At 38.9% G+C, this 17,334-nt stretch overlaps 1 protein-coding gene across 4 annotated transcripts in view; it reads right to left on the minus strand.

Annotated features, from left to right (window-relative positions):
* Window positions 1-16,163, minus strand: part of RFTN2 (raftlin family member 2) — a 31,195-nt gene extending 15,032 nt beyond the window's left edge. For 3 of the 4 annotated variants that reach the window (XM_065841398.2, XM_065841399.2, XM_071811499.1), the window contains exons 1-7: window positions 15,428-15,891; window positions 11,427-11,610; window positions 10,057-10,168; window positions 8,445-8,754; window positions 5,648-5,848; window positions 2,124-2,245; window positions 1,003-1,106 (exon numbers count right to left, since the gene is read on the minus strand). In XM_065841398.2, coding sequence (XP_065697470.1) covers window positions 1,003-1,106; window positions 2,124-2,245; window positions 5,648-5,848; window positions 8,445-8,754; window positions 10,057-10,168; window positions 11,427-11,610; window positions 15,428-15,566 — 1,172 coding nt within the window. In that variant the 5' untranslated portion in view covers window positions 15,567-15,891. Of the gene's footprint in view, window positions 1-1,002; window positions 1,107-2,123; window positions 2,246-5,647; window positions 5,849-8,444; window positions 8,755-10,056; window positions 10,169-11,426; window positions 11,611-15,427; window positions 15,892-16,012 lie in introns of those variants that run through there. The other variant, XM_065841396.2, reaches the window with a different exon arrangement.
* Between the last annotated feature and the right edge of the window lie 1,171 nt (window positions 16,164-17,334).

Below are 17,334 nucleotides of genomic sequence, written 5' to 3' on the forward strand. Positions count from 1 at the left end.
ACACAGCTAAAATAAACCACACCACCTATTTCCTGACTAGAAAAACCTCCTTCTCACATGGGCGAGTTGCTTTAATTATGTCAAATCACTTGAGCAAAATTCCAGTTTCTTGGAGCAGTTCATCCCAACCTTTCATTCACATCCTTGTTCATGGTGTCTTGATTTAATACAGTGAGCTCTGGATCCAAAGATTACTCAAGTTGCCCACACTCTCCCTTGTCCTTAATGAGCCCGTAGCTGCGCCTCAGTACATTTGTTTGTTTTCAAATCTTGGCAATCTAATAGGAGGAGAGTTTTATTTTTCTTAAAAAAAATGGAAAAGAGGTGTGTGTATGCCTAATCCAGTGTTTAATTTGCCTTTTTTAGCATGAGGTCATGAAGAAAAGCACAGTTAAATAAACAACAACCACCGTCCTAACCTGGAACCTTATAGACGATCCAGGTCTGCTATTCAGCTCTTCTCACGTATATCTAAATATCGCAATAAGAGAACTGAAATCCAGTATGTTAGTACTAGATTTGAAATGAAAGGTAACGTCTAGGTTAAAGAAGAGAAGAAACGGCCCAATAACTCGCTGGATTAGCACATTCTCCCCCTAATTTGCAACCAACATTGCATGACTGTCTTGTGACAACCACTCACCAAGGTCCCAAATTAGAGAACTATTTCAACACCGTGTTTAAACTTGAAGCATACAAGTAACCCATTGCCCGAGACTGGGTGCACAACAAAAAGTTTCCTAAATAACATCTTTAATGCTTAGATATAAAGAACGTATTTTAAATGTAGGATTATTGGCCTAGTTTGAAACTCACTGCAGTCAGCTGTCCTAAAACAGCGTGGTATGAAAAGACTCCACCATAATGCTACCTATATCTCACAGTTTTACAGGCAGTTAACATTATTAGTATTTTTCTTCCTTTTGCATTAAGTACACAAGTAATTGCTTGATAGTTCTGAGATGTAACCACCCAAAATGCTGTGATGTACAGTCTGGGTACCTGTCATGTCGAACAATCGGTGTGGGCAGGACGCAGGTCAGGAGCCATCCAAACTCAGCCAGCGTGTGCAGTAAAGGTCCGTAATCTGTTTTAATTTCACACCCCTACATTAATAATTATAAAAAGTAGTAAAGAGACTCTGCACAGGTTTTATTTGCATTTCTACACAAGTTATGACGACTCTTCTCTCATTTATAATGAGAGAATCTAATCCTTTGAGATGACAAACTCTTTTTTGGTGGAGATTCACTACTGAAAACTGTTCGAGAAGTTCAAAACTATGCAAAACTAGGAAAGCAGGCAGAATATACTGATTTTAGGTGAGAGCCCTGATTCAGCAAGACATCCAAAGCACATCTCACTTGTTAAACTTGTCGTGTTGCTAAATCAATGCCTACAACTTTTTAAACACCATAACAGGTGTCTCAATTGATGTCTTTAGGCTTTTATTTCACCCCTGTATTTACATGGAGTATCTCCAAAGCAAGCCCTTAGCATCCTCCAGCAATGATTACTGGTATGAATTGATGACATCTGAAAGTAATCTTTTAACATTAAAACCATGAAATAATTCTATCGCTGCACCACGCTACAGTAGTGCATGCAATTTTATTAGGAAAAATTGAGTCTTTCATATTTAGCAGTGAAATGTCGCTAAGAATATACATCTGAAAAACATACCCAGTTAATTCATTATCATTTTCTTCTTGTTCTGCTTCTAGTTTTTGTTATTTTCTTCTCCTTTTTATTTAAAAATACTTCAGCACATCGTCAGCGGAGCTGCACTTGCTGAAATTATATCTAAACACATATTTCAAAAACAAACCCAAAACACCACGAGCAAAACAACCCCAGGAAAACATTTTCTTTGCTGGTTGCATTTGTTGGTATGAGTATTTTTAATGTGAGGCCAGAATCCCTGCAGCGTATTTCTTTTATGCACACTGCCCAATGGCCTCAGGCCCGACTCCACTTTTATGATTTAAAGCTTTAGTTTAACTTACACAGGTGGCTTCAAGAAACCATCCTGCACGTTTATCAAACACTGGTACCAGCATTCTGAGGAAAAACACAAAGGAAACTAAGTAGGAAATTGCATTGCTAAATAATGAGCAGTTTACCTCGATGACTGTCCATTGTTCAACAACTATTGCATCATTTCCTTTTCGGTTGGAACCTGGAACCCCAGCACCTTCTTCTTCGTAGATGAATAATCCTTCTAAAGATTTGGGCAAATAGTCCCCTGTGAACATAAAGACAAAGTTTTATGCTGATGTCTTACTGAGATGTACCCATGGGTTTGTTTTTCTCATTGAACAGTCCTCTAAAATGAACTGAGGCAGCAAATACCTCAAGTTTGTGGTTATTTCCACGTCTAGTTACAACTTGATGAAGTATGCAAGTCAACTTGTTATTCAAAACCTTCTTCTACACAAATGGAACTCTGAGCCACCTCATTTTCTCAAAGCCATTAGCCACGTCCATGCTCAAATCTGAGTTTCAGTTTCCTGTATTCACCGCATCCCTTATGGGCACAAACCCATTTATTCAATGTCACGTGTCCGACAATAAATGCAGCTTTTGATGCGGTAGGAGAGAACGTGAAGATGAATGAAGCATGAAGCGCAAAACCTGGCTACTGGGACTTAAACAAAGCCATAAATGGCCACAGGAAGAGCCCGAAACAGAAGTAATTGTAGGAAGATTCCTGCTGGGAAGGAAGTTTCAGAGCACAGCTCCCAATTTACTTGAGGCCTGACAGTATCCGGTTGGCCCAAACTAACGCTCTGCACCAAATATTGCTGCATTTTCTGGTCTTGCTTCTCCTGAGAGTCACTGGGAAGCCTTTTCTGCAGATGTGCCACCAACTATTTATTCGTACTATTTTTTACTCTATCGCATGTAGCAGATTTATGTAGTTTGAGTTATGAGTATCTAGACATTTGCATATGTATCTCTTCCATGCATTTGTAGAGATGTTGGATACATTGTTATATTTTAGATTACACATAAATATAATGTGATTGTACATGGAACTGAACATATGAATATCTGCACAAATCCTAATAATTCATAAATACTCCATCTTATAAATTCATGGCCTTCAAGCTTTCTCCAGTGTTTAGACAGATTATTAAAATGGGCAGTCCACCTACAACATGTCAGAATATTTATTTTCCTATCATTTTCAAACATGCTAGAATAACTCTAAATCTTAAACAGTTATTGACACAAGACACCTCCACTCAGTGGTATTTTGGGACAAACTTATAATTCGTAAAGTGCACCATGTCAATAATCATTGAAAAAGCTACGTGTGTGGCTAAATGGTTCATCTGCCCCAATTACAAGAGTTTATCTTTGTTAATACCACAAATTAAAAAAAATAAGTGCTGCATGATAGATAAAATAAATCAGAAAAAGCAAAACTATTGCCACAGCACTTCTACTAATATTTGATACATTTATGACCAGAAAAGCCTCCAAGGCAGCTGCAAGTGTAGGAAGCACTATAGTGCTAAAAGAGAACCTACCTGGGTTATTTTTATGACTGTATCCTCTTTTGGCAGCGGAACACAAAAGCTGGTAATTATTAAGAACTGTCAATGATTTTTTTTTTTTTTCCAATTCCCTTTATGTTAAAACTTCCTCCTGCCTTAAACTGGGTATTGCATTTTGATCCTGGGAGGATGAGAACTATGCTGGCTCTGCAGAACACCTGTACAGTCCGAACTCAAGGAGGATTTCTGCAGCTGCCCGACTTGTACCCTGTGGGTTTGTACTTATTACCTAAATATTTATTTAGCTAATAATTATTTAGCTAAATATTTATTTAAATACATATATAATATGTATTTAATAGCTAAAATGTGCTCATTTTACTACAGCTGTATAAAAGGACAGCTACTGCTAAAGACACCTCATGGTCTGAAAGCAAACAAACATGGGGTGAAAATGACAACTAGATGCACACGCAGACACATGGGATGTAATTCTAGTAATGAGCCTAAATGCTCAAAGCCTTTTTTTTCCCCCAATAAGCATTTTAGGTTTCCCTCTGTCTGATGCCAAACTTTTACGTGGTTATAAAACTCTTCAACGCTCACCTCAAGAGCAAACGTTTTAGCTTAAGAACTCAGTAGCTAAATTAATTTCTCGCTGTGGTTACAGACACTCAATCAGCTGCAGAATTCCATCCACGGAGCGAGTTGTGCCTGCAAATAGATCCAGTTTAATTCAGCAGCGTCCCAGCCGTGGGTCTAACACACGCATTCCGGTCGAGTGGGGCTGAAACAGAAGCACCAACTGCTGCAGAACTATAGCCCGGCTATAGAAGCCGGGATGGTTATTCCAACAGCTCCAGGGAATGGGAGGACTGCAAAACCAGTGCTGGACAACAGCTGCAAAGATTAATTTCAACAGCTGCCAAAAACACCCGTCAGTGAATTGTAATATAGCTCCTGAGGTATTTTCCAGCTCTAAAAAAAAAAAAAAAATCACTTCTGAAAAGTCGGAGTCTGATTTCTCACCTCTCCTCCCCCAAGGGAAACTTGGCTCTTGCACTGACTTCAACAGACAGGAATCATTTAAGAGGAAAAAAAGATGGCAAATACAAGCAGTGCTGTTAGCTAATGTGCACTAAACCCGCAGTTTGAGAGGGACCGGCCGCCAAATTCCATTTGAGGTAAATACAGTGATGTTGACGTGCTTGTCTTCCTCTGGCAATCACTAAATTTACTTTATTGCAGAGCTACAGAAACGCAGAGATTCACACTCAAAACTAAACTACTGAGAACAACAAAAACGGAAGAGCTCCCATTATTTTTAGGGCTTGATTTTTGAAGAACCTAGATCATGTAAATTCCAAATATAGTATATGGTAAATATAAAAACTACTCAAAATCCCAGTAATCCCACCCTCCTCGTATAATGCATGTAAGTAGCAGATGTAAAATGATTTATGAGAGCCACTTAAGTAAACTATAGCACTTGATAATCAGCCTTAGTGTCGCAAAAAGCATTTAAGGTCTCTGAAACCTTCACAACAAACTTTCTACAAGACTTTTCTTCACTGCAGCCCCATGTTTTCCTCGCTTACACTGAGCTGCCATAAGCAATTCTAAAGGAACAACAACTTAATACAACAGCAAGACATGAAGGCAGGAACTTGGAAAGCTCAGTGGGATCATCTCACCAGAATAAAAACTGAGATTGAACTGAAACTGGCAGAGTGAAGGAGAAAATCTGATAATCCTTTGGACCCGAAGCAGCGAGCAGCTGAATATGAACAGCAGGGAAACAGGGATCTGATGATTTTTTCCCCCCCATTATCTTTTCCTTTATTAAAACAACACAATAAAAAAAATAATAGTATAAAAGGTTTATCTCATTATAATGCTACATGACTTTCCTGCTTTGGAAGTCATTGATTTGATGAAACAAAGCAGAAATTTTAATTATCCAGAGCTATGACTACCTAGAAAACAAGTTATTCCCTTTTTGGGTATCAAATTCTATACATTCACAATGACATGATTACATATTACCCTTCACACCAAGAAGCAAAACATGATCTACTTTTTGAAAATTATGTAGTTCTACATAAACAAGTAAAAGCGTCACAGTATTCTGGGACAGTACTCACCTTTAGAAGTTTCCCAGTGTACAAAAGAATCAATTAAGGACAATCCTTTTCTATAATAAAATGTGGTTAATTCCAGCCAGTCTGCTTCCAGTGTACTAATAACCAGCCCCTTTCTTGCTACTTTCATAGACAAAACTCCTTCATGGTAGGTCCAGCAGGTAGAATCATCATCAAAAACATTGAAGACTGTAAATAGCTTGTCTAAGAAAAGAAAGAGGAAGAAGAATTAACCTCTGGAAGATGGTGCTCCAAATTAAGTTCCTATTTCAGTATGGTTTTATAATTCTAAGCAACAGTTTTAAGAATGGTTTCTTGATGTGACCAACCTCTGCTTGAGCCCTAAACACACTCAGGATGAGGTGGGTATGCTGTGAAATATAAGAAAAATTTGAACATATTGCGAGTGAGTTGTTGCTGGACCTTTTAGGTAGGTGGGTTTTTGCATAGGGAATATATGCTACAGCTAAGAAAAACCCAGCACAAACAGCCTTCATTTCTGCTCCTCATAGAACTTCCGACAACAAGTATTTAAAATTACTATAACTAAAGATTAAAGACAATTTTCTAAATGTTTTATATTCTGAATGCTGTGTACAATATTGAATTTTACCCATTATTTTCTGAAGGTTACTTGAGTACCAGTATAATTACTTGTCCACTGGGGTTTCCCACAAAGCAACCGCTGAGTGAGTCGAGCATGCAAAATCTGCGCGTCCTCAAACACTTCTATAGGTAACATTCCCAGATCCGTAGCATTTTAAGAAAATCACTGGTGAAGAATTATCCTAGACTTATAAATGTATTCTACAAACACATGTGTATGTCAGTGCTGGGAGAAATAACAAAGCAGTTGGGGACAAATGCTCTCCGATGGCCTCACATTGCAACAGCAGGTGCTGGATCAGCTGGAGCACATTTGGGACAAAAATGTTGAACTCTATCAGTACGAGATGACTCTCCTTTCCGTACAGTTTTATTTTATCACCTCCACAGTTGGCTGTAGAAACATAAGTGTGTTTATGATGTCAAATCTTTCCCACATGCTAAGGTGAGATCACCTTTATATTTGTTCTTTAGGACAAAAAAAAAAAAAAAAAAAATCAAGTTTCCTGATACAACTATTCAATTCCTCATCCATATCAGAAATTTGCCTCTGCAATGGGTGTATTTGTAGCCAAAATCCAGATGTTATGACCCCCAAATCTAGAACTCAGACACAGTTTTGCACCTTTGGAGAAGACCTAACTAGAAATGGCATGCTGAAGCAGCAGTACATACCTTTGCCATGTAAGACCGACTTGGAAAATATACTGATGTGAATTTTCAAAGTGCCGGTTACACACAACATTTGCAAAGAAAGGTGGTGAAGTTTTCCCAAGTTTTGCCCCAGGAACTCCCATAACTTTCCAGACTAGAGCAGAGAAGCCTGACAAATCCTCACCCAAGCTTTTGGGAGAATTGCCCAAGAACACCGTACGTAGGGATGTGCTGGTTCCTGGTCACACCAGCCGCACAAACAAAGCTCCTTCACAGAACCAAGAGTTTCCAGCTTTTTACTGACGTATACTGGTTCAAGCCGCATGGAAAGAGTTAAGCTGTAACAGCTCCTGCTATAAAGGCTCAGCATGTTGTACAAGAACCGATTTAATTCAAGTGTTAAAAATAAGAGGGACATTGATTAACTCAGTGCTCAGTCATTATCCTGACAGTCTACAAACTGGAGAGGGTGCTTAACTCTTCCCAGGAAAGCGAAGAGGTTGCAATTAAAACACGGCTGGCCCATCAGGGAAAAACCTATTATGTCAAAACCCAACACGAAGGTTTCACGCTGCCCGTTTTCCACACAACCCCACGCTGCATTGGTTTTCATGTTTCACATTACTCCTTCCTTTCCACCTTTTCCTCCCAGCCAACCAGAAGGCCTCGGTGTTTCGCTACCAGGCTACACCAAGTACCTCAGATTCTTCCACAACTCAGTCTTCTGCCACAGCACCAAGGCTTTTCAGCGATACTTTTCCTTCCTGCACAATCTTTTAATGCTTACTTTCCTCTGGTGTCAATTCGTTTTGTAACAATTATCCTCTTTGATTTCATGGTCAACGCATTCATTCAAGTCATCTCTTTCAAGATGTTTCTTGAAGGCACGTTAACCAGAAAGAATCCATTAGGAACGGATTTATTTGCTGCACGTTATGCGAGTTGGACAGAAGCACATAAAATTACAGCTCTAGCTGGAATATCTCTTTGCTGTCAGTTCTGAAACAGGCAGAGCTGGAATCATAACATATTCTTATTAAGTTACGAGCATGTAGTGAATTTCTATTAAGAGTAAGTGAAAACTATATGTATTTAGGAAAAGGTTTTAAAGCAACTGCATCCTTCTAAAACAAAAGGTTTTACTCCCATATTTATCATACACATATCAAGCAAGAAAGCTGTTTGTTTGCACCAGAACAAAAACCAGAATTACCCTTTGGGTGATTTTTTTTCCCTTTTTCTTTAAATTACAAACTAGAATTTTGACAGTACCTTTGTAATATTCTATATGAAAACTGAAATATCATTTTAGTATATTATCACAGTTCATGCCTACATAAAATAGGAGGTAAATATTTCTTCTGTTTCCTCAACCGATGACTTTTTCAGAAATACGTCTGTATTTATGGAAGGCGCATCTTCAAAAAACAGCATGTGAGACAACAGAACATGCTGCTCTGTTGTTTTATTCCAACATCTTTTTAAAACAAAGTCTCGCTAAAGTAACTTCTTTCTGCAAGGAACAAGCAGCGTTTCTTACCATCTCCTTTGTGTGGTTTGCCAGGGCTGACTTCTTTCCCAAGGTGGACATCGGTCTCCTGGAACAGCCCTTCTCCAGGCAATTCCTCCTCCATGCCGCTCTCAGATGAGTGACCGCTCAGCGGCCCTTCGGTCCAGTTTTTATAGTTCTCATCAGAATTTTTTCTTCTGTGTTCTCTATTTCTTCTGCCCAGCGTCGACTCCAGCTCCGCGCTTCCATCTGCGCTGCTTCCATTGCAGGCTTTAGATTGAGGAAAATGCTGCATGACAAACCCCACAAACTTCTTCCCTCTTTTAGCAGCTTCATTAACCTGTATTTACAGAAGAAATTTATCTGCTGAGTTATTTTAGAATTGATTATAACTTTTTTTTTCTAAAATAACAACTTCCCCACATATATTCTGTTTAACAACACCAATTTTCAAGGACATGAGAATGCAACGCCATGTTACAGAGGGTGGCTCGTCTTTGTTCGCTGCCCATATTTCACAGCAAATGCAGCGTGTCTTTGGACTTGGGCCAAAGAAGGTGGTCAACACTGGGACTGACTTCAGTGTACACAAAATCCTCCATTTAGAACCAATCTGAAGTCATTTTATACTGGGTTACTAGCTCAGTGTTTTTAAAACACTGGGAACATTTAAAAAATAAAATTATTTTCACATACTAATTCTGTTCCAGATTTGCCTGCAAGAAAATCACTGCTCATTTCAAGTGTATTTTTCATTTAAATGTCTGCCTGGTACGCAATACAACTAACCTAGCAGTACACATACAGTATAAATATGTAATAGAATCCCGTTTTAAAATTGAAACACCTCAAAATTTCAAAACGAGCCATTTAGAAATTTTAAACAGCCCTGTGATAATTTTGAAGAGCATGAGAGATCTCCATATGCTTTTTCTTCTACTTCCTTCTTTGGCAACCAATGTAAAAGATATCACTCTAACTCTTGTAATAACAATCGTTTCCTGTTGCGCGAAGTCTTCAGTTTTGCAGAGGAAGTTAAACACAAAAACCCTCTGGAACTCGAGCGGGCAAATTTACTTTGCTTTGACTATACAATGTTCTCAAAAGCCCTGCCAAGTGAATCTTTAGTGCAGTTACTATGTATTTTGTTTTTCTGTTAAAGAATATAAATGAAATATATTCATGTTCTTTGGGAATACCTTGCTTAACCCGCAACAACGTAAAACTGCAGATTTTTTTTTTAATATTAATTGCAGAAAAAGCTATTATACAAGCGTTTTATAAAGACTCAGAGTTTGGGCCTGATTCCGCTTTCAGTAGCGTAAGTATGTGATATCCACTACAGAATCGATCTGGATAACTTCCGGGTTTGAGGAAGCTAAAAGCATTCAGTAGTATAAGTAGCCCATCACCCAAAGCCTTATAGGGCTTTGTGTTAAGTCCTAAATTAGAAAAAGCAACTAATGAAGAAAAATAACTCCTTTGCATCACGAAATCAGTTTGTAGCTTCTATTAAGTAAACTGCGGTTAAACCTCAAAACTAAAAAACAAACCCCAAACCAAACCACTACCAATACTGTGTATCACTTACATGGATGGTAGAATAAAAATCTAAGAGAAGCTTGAAAAACCCCTCAGTTACCTTTTTTAACAGATCTTTCACCACTTCGTTCGTCAGCGTGTCACCCGTTAAGGGACATTCCTCGATCACCAGCCTGGGGTGTCTTTGTGCTCTGGGTGCCGCCTGCTTCTGGCTACCACAAGAAAGAAAGTCTTTGTCAGGAGTTTGTCCTTGTGTATGGAATCCTTCTCTTTTGGAATAGTTAGGAATGAAATCCTGGCTGTGCTTCTTTGTACTTTTATGTAGAACCTAGCGTTTTTTTGGGGTTTTGTTCTGTGTACTACACAAAGTGTGATACAGTGTCAGGGCAAGAATAGGAATATTGAACAGGAATTTCAGCTGAAGACAGCTAATAGTCAGAGCTTTATTGACAGACAGCCCTGTTTTTGTAATAAATAAACAAACCCCCAAATCCCTGATAATGGAAAAAAACCCCAAATTTAAGCTGTAAATATAGCAAGGACAAGATAGATTCCACTTTGTAGGAAACACACTATGAATAGAAATGGTACTTTTCTGCTGTTACCATGCTGCTGTTCAGTTTCTGCAACTAAAGCAGAGCTGCAGCTTCTGTATGAAATACAGGACAGGCAAATACTAGAAACCCAATGCAGTAATGATTACGTAACCCAAAGTGATGTTTAAATCACTAAGATCTGAGAATTGAACAAAAGGTTATCTTTGCATTCAAAGGAACTAACGGTAACATTTCCTTGTACATTTTCTTTATGAACACAGAGTGATCACAACACAGTGAAAACAGGTGTAATAAACAGGGCTATGGAGCTGGAACAAACACAAACTCTTGACTCACCCCACTCAGTGGCAAAAGCAAACTTTTGTACACCCCCCCATCACAGAATGATTATGCCCTTTTTATTAAGAAGGAAAAATCAAACTATTTCTCTCTGACAAACTAACGACACTCTGGAGGTTATTTCCCTGGGTAACGCTCTTACAGGAAAAAGTAAAAACACAGACATTCTGAAAATTGAGAAGAAAAAACAGACTTGAGAGAACTTAAAGCAGCTTTTTACTCTCCCAGTGTTTTGTTCAATCTTGTTTCTGCTGCAGGTTCCAAGACAGACAATACTTTATCATAAAAATGTACTAAAAGGCAAACTGTAACAAGTTCTCTTCCCACAAATTATGATTAAGCAAATTTGGATTTTTGTTTGGACATTTACTAAGGCAAAGTAAACATCAGCCTATTGTGCACTTAGCATTAACTAAAAAAACACAACTAAGTCGCTCACTTTTCTGGACAAGGAACAGTTATTTGATTCTTTAAGGTGCTTATTTCAAGCTGGTAATGTATTATGCATGTGGAGCAATCCGCTTACAAATGGCTTAAGTAATGGACTAATGTATTCAAATTACTTCATCATTACCTCAATTTCAAGCGTGACAGCACCACCCGGTACATGTGACTTGCAGAGAAGTTCCTTCTGCGGCCGACGGGCAGGATAACGGGATGAACAGCTCCCACAACATACCCCTTGCTGTAATATTCTTCCACCTTGGATGCGATATCCACCACAGAACCGATCTGGATAACTTCTGGGTTTGAGGAAGCTAAAAGCATTGAAAGCAGAAGAGAAGCACCTGTATATCCACATACTTCTGAGCGAGTTCCTTTTATATAAACCACACAAAAATCTATCCCAAGGCACTTACTGAAAAGCTATGGTTATATTTATACAAGAAAAAGCAGATTCACAGCAGATTCAACAGTATGCAACAAGTTGAAGTACGTATCTTTACAAGCTGATATGATCTGTTTTTAATCTATTTGGCAATGTTTCTTTTGGCTCGAGCTTTGTCAAGCTAATTTAACAGCTGCATCAATGTCTAAACACACAGCAGGCCTGACCTTAACAAAGCGACTACTTTGCCAGGCCCAAGCCTTCCCAAAGCAGCATCCTTTAACCCTACTTGAGAGGTGAATTCCCATACAGTGAATTTAAGCCTAGAACAATTGGTTTGTTTTTCTTAAGCACATTTTCTGGACTCCTTAAAAGTGACCTGTGGATTGTAGGTTGAATTTTGAATGTAATCTCAACTCCTTTTTTCTAGGAGACTTTAGCAAGCCATGTGTTGTCACTAATTTCGAAGGAGGATCCCTCTGTGTGCAGGCACTTCTGATAAGAGAAACCAGCTGGGTACTACACAGAAACTAAGGAAAAATGGTTTGGAGAACCTTTACTGAATGGTCTGATCCACTGGTTTTGCACAGAGAAAAGAAGATTCCTCACTGGTGACAGATGAAGAAAAGAACATCACACAGATCTCACTCGGCACTGGATCACTTGGAGTTAATTTGGTGTTCTTACATCTTCTTACCTCCCTACAATAACTTGTAGATGGGCAATAGCAAGGAATTTAAAGACTTATCAAAGACCCTATCCTACTGGTTTAAAGTAGCATAAATCAGACATATGAGTCTTTAGTTTGCCAAATTCTTCTAGTCTAATAAACTGAATTAGAATTCTGATGGTCCGTGAGTGATGTGTTCTGTAAAACTTCCATCTCTATACTATTTTCCCCACCATAAAATGGGGATAATACTGATATACATACATTATGAAGGGCCTTCTTTTTTAAAAAACAAACAACACTAATGTCTCACAACACTCAAATTAAACTCTTTTAGATACCAACTTTTACTCAAGGGAAAAAAGAACAGAGGCCTACTTTGCCTCTTGCTGTAAAAGCCTTAACAGCTCAGAAAAACTCTGAAGAGAAACCAGAATAGTGCATACTATGTGAGATGCACGCTACCAACAAGCAGCGCTAATGTACATATTGACAGTTTATTGCTGATAACCAGCATTTTTTTCATAGATGGATGATATTTTGCCTTATTTAGTAACGCCTCCATCCCATGGTTCCACTCCCAGTAAATCCAAGAGACATTAAATCTGTACTGAAGGAGTAACTTCTCTACAGCCCACAAGCCAAAAAAGCATGAATGCAATGGGATCATCATTTCACTGATTTTACAAATGCCTTCACCATTTTTTCATTAAAAGGCATTTTTCATTAACAGCCAGCCAAAATACTGTTAGAAATAACACAACTACTAACTCATTAGTTGAATAGTAAATGTTGGATGCAAAATATTAAAGGTGACACCAGAACAGCTACTTCATACGTATTCAGACTGTTATTCAAAGTCACAAGAACTTCACGGCATGTCATCTTAGTGGGCTGACGTGAAATACCCTTGCATCAATATTTCTTCTTTTCCCTACCAGTAGAGTTATGGAAAAGGCAGAAGCGTTATTTAAACTATCCCTGCTTGATGGTTAATCACACCTCAAAGAATAACAGCTGTTTTTGGAACCTCAGGATTGAGGCTGTAGAATGTACAATGCTTGACAGGCATTTAACATCACACTTCAGAGGGCACCGCTTCACTTCCTTTGCGCTATTCCATCCCACCAAAATAAAAGACTGGCTGTCATTTTCTTGTTTGGGATTCTCCTGATTCAGAAGAAAGTCCATGGAACTCAAAGTTGGTTTTTACAATAGGGATGGGAGTATTTTGAGGGGCAGGAGGTGAGAAGCCAAGGTACAATACACTGCTGATAATTAGCTAAGACCCTCAGGGACTCCAGCTATTCAAGTACATGAACAAGCTGATTAGGGTAGAAGAAATAAAGCCCAAGATATCCCCCCTAGTACTGTAGCCAATCCCCACAAGCAAACAGAATTCAGAAATGCCTCCAAGACAGTGTATACACCATGTTTTCTGTATTCACGATCTTACCTTAAAGCGTAGAGACCTCAAACAGTACTTTAAGGTCAAATAGACATACAGCTAGAATGATTCAACAGAAAGATGCCTTTGTTTACAAATCCACTTGCTAACAGTCAGAAACCCCCCAAAATGTGAAGCAACTATCTAAAAATGATCTCACTGTTATTGAGCATTCACAATTCCACAGTAAGTCACTGCAGATAAGCACTTTTGAGTATCAGGCTAAACAGGAGCAAATGAGTTTACTGCTGTAGTGACATTATTAAAATAATACAGAGACGCACCTTTTATTTGTACTTGTTTGATGTGCTCTTTCTTAAAGGTCCCAACCACCTTTACAACAAATCCTTTACACAGCACTTCTAGAAACCTGTTACTTTAAAATGGAGCAAAACTATTCAGAACACGGACTATTTAAGAACACTAAATGCTCTTCAGTCTCAAAAAGTTTTAGCATCCTTCCTATTGTCAGTGAATTAGCAGGCAATTCATGTATGCGTCAGGCAACCTCGCTTTATTCTCAGTACATTACCACTACTACTTACTCAACACAGAGTTTTGTTTCTTCAAAAAGAACAAGCCAGTGAGAAACTCTTTAGATGCGTAAATAAAGAGAACAACAAATACAGCTGGATGTCAAGTGCTATAGAATGTGGCTTCTATCAGTTTTTCAATGAACAGCCTTTTAAGCAAATTATTACTACAGTCCTTTAATTCAGAAGTCAAACTAAGCAGAGGCCGAGTTTTGTTTCTGAAAGAGCTCCTGAAAACATAACAAGACATGCACTTGCACTTCATCAAACCCTCCCAGCTACTGCATTTACTTCAAATCTTTGTTATTGAGAATTTCCTGTCGATTGGGTTGTTATAAAACATAAGTTCCTCCAAAGTGACTGCAAAGCTGTGCTCAGAGGGCAGCCATCTGGGCTGGCTGATGTTTGGAACGTGTGGAACAGGGAGTTGCTGTGTTAGACCGGCCAGCCCGGGGAAGGAAGCGTCCCACGGAGCGCCGGCTGCCTCCGGCCACGCATACAAATCCCCTCTCGTTCCGCTCACCATTTCAAAAGACTATTCAACAACCGCAAGGAAAGCATTCGGGAAAAAAAAAAGAGTAATATGAAATGGTAAGACACTTACTAAAAATATCTACCGAGAGAGACTGGGGCGGGCAATAGAGGGGAAACCGCTCCCGGGACACAACGAGACTCACTTCTGCATAAAGTGACAAGGACAATGACAGCCTGTTTGCAGAAGCTGAGCGCATTTTTAAAGTTGTTCTTCAATTAATGCTCGGGCACACTGTACTGTCTGAACCGGCACGCTGAACTCAGAGCGAGCACAAACAGCAGTGCCTGACTCACAGGAAACGAGGAAAATCTCTACTAGCAGTTTGTAGCCAGCTTCCTTAACAAGGGCAGTTCTGGAGTTTGGAGGGTTTGGTTGTTAAAAATACTTCAGTAGTTTCCATTGTAACTTTATCTATGTGGGGACTTTCGTCATGATTCATGTTTCAAAATAAAAGTCTAACGTTTTGGCTGGCTCTGATAAAACTAAGATCTACAAAGACGACAGAACTAAGTTAAACTCTATTCCTTGCTTTCTCACAATAGTAAAGATATAAAAAAATACCTTCTAAAGTAAAATCCAGCAATATGTATTCATAAGCAGAATCCGTCTTTGTTTCAACTTGTGGTCTCTTCAATGTAGAAAAGATTTTTCCAGGGCTGCTATCATCTGGGTCTTCCAGCTTCCTCAGTCCGCACCCCATGGCAAGATCTGCAAACGATTAAATGGCAGGAAAAGGTGTGGGGAGCAGCACGATCTGTCGCTCTCCCTACAGTGAAAAAAAGTAACCGGGTAATTCCCTTTGATTTTGTTTTCTGTTAGCCAGAAATCCAAACACAGCAAAAATCCAGTTCCCAAATCAAAAAGCAAAGGTCCTTTCCATTCATTTTTAAAACAGAAACAGTAAGCCCGTGGTGATTTGAAGCTACAAACTTGGGCAGAGCAGCCTGGATTTCGCAGTGGCGTTCGAGCTGCTCCGAACTAGCCGAGATTTTCCATGCCACGTCAATTTACAGCCAGCCCCTATCAGGGCAGAGGACACCAAGAGCGCTTTGTTTGTCCTGCTGGACCGACGGGGAGAGGGGGGCACCAAAGGGGAAAAAGAACAGAAAAAGAAAGTTACAGAGAAGTTGGGCTGGAATTACTTACCTCCACAAGTTCTACTCAAGCGCGGGAGCCGAGCGAAGGGGAAAAAAGCAACTTAGTCAGAATGAGGGAATGAGAAAAGAGCCTCAACATGGTTGGAGACGAAAAATCATTTCCAGAAAGGAAGTCAGCTTCCAGAGGAAATTGCTTCTGGCATCTCAAAGGGCAGAAAAGCACACGAAAAGCAGCTTACTCCGTATTTTAGATTTCAAAGTTTGGTTCCTATTTCCTTTCCACAGGAACTTTCTTCCAGAGGAAAAAGAAAACGCAAAAAATTGATGATAATAATAGTAATAATAATAATAATAATGTAAAAATATGCAATAAAGAAATTTCTTAACAAGAAAATAATGTGTGATTACAATAAGCATCTGCATTGCTAAAATCAACTTATATAACTGGGTCTGATAAAGACTGAAAAATGACACCGAAATATTCCTCATTTCAAATCAGAAAGCCTTTCAAAGTTATAAATTAATACAGTAACAAGACTTTGGTCCCCATTTTTCAGGAGCATTGAACAAGTGAAATCCTCCTCTGTCAGGATGACCTCACTACACTGTTTCCTATGAATATTTTAAGATCTGAAAATTTCGTATGATTTTAAGGGCTCTCATTAGTCTTACATTAACTACCGCAAGTCACTGGTAACTGTATTACACCTGATGCAGACTCTGGTAATGCATGGGGAAAAAAAATTTATATTAATTTTAGAAAAAATGCCCCCATTTTCTATGATCAATCACTACAAGTTAGGCATTGACCACTGTGGGTTTCTTTCTGTCCTGCAAGCAAAGTGATCTAGCTTTTATTTAAGCAGCTTACCAAGAATGCTAAGTCTGCAGACTGGATACTGAAAGTCAAGAAAGATCATAAGCCACTGAATTTGCGATTCAGAGAGCCAGCTATAGCGGGATCCAGAGTAAGGATTTCCTTAAAGACATCTCTTTGATTAAGGGCTAGTATGTTAAAAGCACAATGACTCATACTGCTTCAACATGACGCTAACTTCAAAAAGCTTCAAAAACAGTATTTTAAATTTTAAAATATATACAAAGGACTTTGTAAGAAGGGCTATAAAATTTGATTCCCGCTCATTGATGTGACTTCAAACTGACTGAGGCTTCGAGAGGAGAACATCTCATGCTGGGCCAAACCCATCACTGGCTGGACGTGTGGGGCAGGTTATTCACTCCCAACATTTTAACTGATGAGTTTACCTGGAATAATTCACTATTACAAGCTGCAGAGCCTTTAAAGATCCATTCCTGTTCCCAAGGTTAAAGAGCAGTTAGCATCAGAAATACAAGTACCTTGAAATCATA

The sequence above is a fragment of the Patagioenas fasciata genome, chromosome 7, assembly GCF_037038585.1.
Source record: "Patagioenas fasciata isolate bPatFas1 chromosome 7, bPatFas1.hap1, whole genome shotgun sequence".
NCBI classification, from domain to species: domain Eukaryota; kingdom Metazoa; phylum Chordata; class Aves; order Columbiformes; family Columbidae; genus Patagioenas; species Patagioenas fasciata.